The sequence below is a fragment of the Oryzias melastigma genome, linkage group LG17, assembly GCF_002922805.2.
Source record: "Oryzias melastigma strain HK-1 linkage group LG17, ASM292280v2, whole genome shotgun sequence".
Taxonomy (NCBI): Eukaryota; Metazoa; Chordata; class Actinopteri; order Beloniformes; family Adrianichthyidae; genus Oryzias; species Oryzias melastigma.
In genome coordinates, this window is record NC_050528.1 from 17,492,589 (window position 1) to 17,497,637 (window position 5,049).

General features: G+C 39.9%; 1 protein-coding gene across 1 annotated transcript; it reads right to left on the bottom strand.

Annotated features, from left to right (window-relative positions):
- Positions 1–1,574: 1,574 nt before the first annotated feature.
- LOC112159564 (tripartite motif-containing protein 16-like) lies at positions 1,575–4,917 on the bottom strand. Its single transcript, XM_024293721.2, has one exon. The coding sequence runs from the start codon at positions 3,768–3,770 to the stop codon at positions 2,103–2,105; it is 1,668 nt and encodes a 555-aa protein (XP_024149489.1). The 5' UTR covers positions 3,771–4,917; the 3' UTR covers positions 1,575–2,102.
- Between the last annotated feature and the right edge of the window lie 132 nt (positions 4,918–5,049).

Below are 5,049 nucleotides of genomic sequence, written 5' to 3' on the forward strand. Positions count from 1 at the left end.
GCTTTAGTTGACAGATTAGTGGGTTGTAGGTAGAATAAATGGTCCAAATGATGCATCAGAATCCCCATCCTAATTCTAATTATCTATCTGGAGCAGAGAAGAAAACCAGCAGAGCAGTGTGCATCTGCAGTACTCAGACTCTATCACAGACAGAAGTCTGAGTTCTGAAGAGTAGCTCGACACACAGTACTGCTGTTCAGAGTGGCTTTATGTAATCTATCTGGACAAATTAACAGGAACATACAGGTGTGATATCTCTGCCACATTTCTCAATTTAATTTCCTTCAGAGTGATTGAGGGAAATAGCAAAAGAAGTAGAACAATTAGAACAGTCAAAATAAGAACATTTACATTAAAAAATAAATTATAAAGAGAACAAATTGAGAAAAATTTTACTACATTTGCTGTAGATCCTCCTTGCAGATGGAATCGTTCCTTGATTTCCAGTTTGATGTCAGGTGATATCTCTCTGTCACATCAGCTGTGTCATTCCTTCAAGCTTCATAGAGTTTCCTCTAACGTAATACTTAACACTTTAACCAGAAATACCTGCTGTTCTGTACTTGGTACTTTTAGAGCTTCTTTAGCATCTGTAAGAGTCTGTGTGAAATCAGGACAAAGCTGACGCCACAGACATCCTATAAGAGACAATCTGAACTGCTGTTCCTAAAACTACTGATCTGATTCAGTTTAACAATTTAACTATTGTAATTATGTCCAAAGAACCAACATGGGATCGATAGTTCAGCATTGTACATTATTATTATAATGTTTACGTACAGGAAGTGATGCACAGCATCGTGGAATAAGATGGAATATCTGGCATCTGGTAGGAATCTGAACTTTATGGTGGTATCTTATGAGCTTCTTGACTGTCCCCTTGATAAAGGCTAGAAAATATAATATAGATATATCAGAGGCATCAATTTGATTTAATATGCAATTCTACTGATAGAAAAGAAGGAAAAAAACCATCCTCTGATTAATGTTAATTTTGCAGAAAATGTACAAAAAATAATTCAGCAAAGAGAAATGGGGATATTGATGCTTATATTTTGAAGAAATGCTCAAGTGTTCGGGCAGCAAACCCAGTCTGTGTGGTTGTTTTTGAAAAACTGAGGTCATTTTTGACTTTACTCCTCTCCACTAGATGGTAGTAATGCAGTACTTCTTGGTTTTCAGCAGCTGCTGGAATCTTAAATATTTCAAGGCCAAAAGCTTGAAAACACGACTTGTTGGAGAAAAAGCATGTCTGATTAAATGATTTGTCTGTATTTTAAGGAACAGTTAGTTTTCATGTTTCAAACTCATTTATCAGGACACATGAAGAAACTTTGGTGTTTTTATCTTTTTCTTTTATTTAAATACATTTGTATCAAATCTCGAGGACAACTTCTCATTTGTCTGTAATGAAGCTGCTTTACTGCAGAAAGTCATAAGGAGTCAGACTGACTGACTGATGTTTCTGCTCTAAACATGAACTCTGTCATTTCTGGAGTTCCAGATAAACTGCCTCGTTTCTTCCATCAGATTATTCCCACTTTTCTTCATCAGATTTCACACAGACTCTGGAATGAATACAAAAGAATCAAGATGTTTTATTGTCAAATCAACATAAACAACTTTTCTACAAAGGACAGAGACATGAAAATACAAATCTTCAATCCAAAGTTGTCAATTGAATCAAAAAGAAAGAAAGCAAAGTTGTAAATGTTCTTCTCTCTACAAACACAATCTTCTCCTTCAGTTTGTTCTCTTGTAGTTTCTGTGTAGAACAAACACAGAGAAAGTCTTTGATTGTGACGTCACTGATTCCATTTGTGTTGCAGCTTCCATCAGTTCACATAACAACAACACAAAAACATGAACACATTTGTATGAAATTTGAATTCAAACAGCAAAATCCGAAAGTTCAAAGACATAAAAAAATATTTTATTCCAAAAAGTTTGAGATTCATCTTCAAAAATGTTTCAAATCCACATTCTATTATCTGACTACAAACACGACTCCACAGAATATTAACAGAAAAAATTTTGATTTAAAATGATAGAAAGCAGAGAAATCACAAAAAAAATCATACTTCTTTCAGCAACTTCAAGAATTATTTGAGTTTACAGAACTCTGCTGTGTCTCCAACAGCATGACCCAACCAAACTCCAGCATAGAGCGGCTGAGTGAATGTGGTCTGGACTCTGTGGAGGAGAGTCATGCTTTCAGAGACGCTGTAGAAGGACAGAACACCTGCTGTGTGATCCAGGTACACTCCTACTCTGGAGGAAACACGGGCTAAGGTTGTGGTTTGAATCTCTTTGTGAAGAAATGAAAATTTGTCAGGAGAAAGACTTAATGCCCAAGATTTGTCATTAAAACCAAATCTGCTGTCATATTCAGATCTGATGATGTTCTCATATGCGACTGCTACATAAACAAATTTTCCTCTCCACTCCACCTCCCAGTAACAACGTCCAGTCAGAGTCTCTCTACTCAGAACCTGAAACCATCTATCTCGATGATCAGAATCAGACTGAGGTTCTTCCATCAATCTAACTTTTCTGTTCTCCTCTGACACTAACAGTCTTCTGTGTGCTGTGTTTGGATCCAGTGTGATTTGACATGAATATTTCAAGAAGTCAGCTCTGCTCGTTGGTTCTGGTTCTGATTCTGGTTCTGGCAGTAAAACATCCACATGAGTAACTGTCGGTGAGATGTTTGTCCATTCATCTCTCAGAATGTCCTTCAGTTTGTCTGTGAGCTCTGACACAGCTGCTGTCACATCCTCAAAGTATCTCAGAGGACGGACATTGATGCTGGATGAGTGTGTGGACTCACTGAGTGGTGGCAGTGAGGGGTAGTTGAGCAGAAACTGGCTGTGATCCTCTGTGAGTGAGAGCTGCTTCAGCTCAGCGTCTCTCCTCTTCAGCTCACTGATCTCCCTTTTAAATTCTTTTTGAAGATCTTTGACTCGACTCACTTCAGTTAGCCGCTGGGATCGGATTTGTTTCTTCACATCACAGCTTCTTTTCTGGATGAGACGGATCATCTGAGTGAAGATCTTCTCACTGTCCTTCACTGTTTGATCAGCAGAGTGATTGATGGCCTCCACCTCCTGTTGAAGCAGCTTCACCTCTTTCTCTCTGTCCTGGATTCTCTGCTGGATTTGTTGTTGACTCTCCTCCAGATCTCTCTGCCTCTCAGTCCTTTCTGCTGCAGCTAAGACTGTGTCGTGTCCTCTATGTTCATCCACAGAGCAGAGATAACAGATACACTTCTGATCAGTACGACAGAACATCTTCATCACCTCATCATGAATGGGGCAGATGTTCTCCTGCAGGTTCTTGGAGGGTTCCTCCAGCTTGTGTTTCTTGAATGCAACTTCATCCAAATGAGGTTGAAGGTGTTTCTCACAGTAAGAGGCCAGACAGAACAAACAGGACTTGATTGCTTTCAGTTTTCTTCCAGAGCAGAAATCACAGGACACATCTTCAGGTCCAGCATAGCAGTGATCAGCAGGAGCAGCTTGGAGTCCAGTCTTCTTCAGTTCCTCTATCAAATCTGCTAACATGGTGTTTTTCACCAGAGCAGGTCTCGGTATGAAGGTCTTCCTACACTGAGGACAGCTGTGGATATTCTCCTCTCCGTCCCAGAATCCTTGAATACACTTCATGCAGTAGCTGTGTCCACACAGAATAGTCACCGGATCCGTCATTAGATCCAGACAGATGGAACAGCTGAATCTTTCTTCGTCGATTTGATTTCCTTGCTGAGACATTTTCGCTCCGACAGTTCTTCTTTCTCTGAATAGAAAGTACAACAGATTGCACACGAGTCAGGAAATGAGAGCTACCAGCAGCTGCATGCTAAGACATGTTCTTGTTTTGAAGGATATGTGAGACAAACACAGGAACAGTTTGTGGGAGTGACTCAGTTGTTGTCGTTTTGGGTGTGTTGTTCAGAAATTAAAGCATTTTTTAAACCATTTTAATCAAATTTCACAATATAACCTAAATAAAATTTAATTTTTATATGTTATGAAGAAGCTAAAACTTTGACTGTGGTAAAAGTGTCAAGTCCGCCCCGCCTCTCACTTTAGTTGACCCGACTGTTGGGTGGAGCGATCAAGCTTGATGAAACACAACTGGTCCTTTCCCTTTTTAAGATCTCTCCTGTTGGCTCCTCGTTGCCGGAACATCTCAGTTTCTCCGCTCAGAGATTACGGCCAGCCGCCTCGTCTGCTCAGCGCTGGTCCTCGACGAACTTCCTTGTCCAGTCTCAGCCTCGTCCTGTCACAAGCCTTGTCTCGGCCTTCATCCTCCCTCAAGCCCGGCCCTCTCTCCAGCAATCCGGAGTATTTCTTCTCGCCTGAGACCTCTGATCTTCCCTGCTCGTCTCATCTCTTCAGCTCATCTCTCTGCCACTTCCTTCCTCCTTGCACTGTGGTTATGTCATCTCCCAAAGAACCTGGGCCACCTGCTGGTTTGGGGCTCCTACACTATTCGCCACAAACCCACATAGACTGCTTGTTCCCAGTGAAAATAAATTAATCCCTCTCACTCATGTTCAGCTCCTTTTGGCTGTCCTAAAACATCATCCTGACAAAAGTTTTTTTTTTCTAAAAAGCTCAAGTTCATACAAAAATATTAAAATTCAAACCTGTTTTTCCATAAAATTATAGATCATGGATATTTCATATAAAAAAAAAAAAAACTCTCCTCTCACCCTCCGCAGGTGGTTTCTCTTCCAAGGTCAGGTCCTCTACCAGAGGCCTGGGAGCTTGAGGATCCTGCACAGTATCTTAGCTGTTTCTAGTAGAGCTTTCAGGCAATTAAAATTTTGGAATCATGATTAATCGCATTTTGTCCATAGTTAACTCGCGATGAATCAGAAATTAATATGTGGCCTTTTTTTAGGGAAAAAAATGTGTGCTTTGTGGAATTTAGCAGTTCTACTTTAATTATGAAAACAACAGTGTTGGGCATCTCACTTCAAAAAAGTAATTAGTTATAGTTACTAGTTACTTCTCCCAAAAAGTAATTGAGTTAGTAACTCAA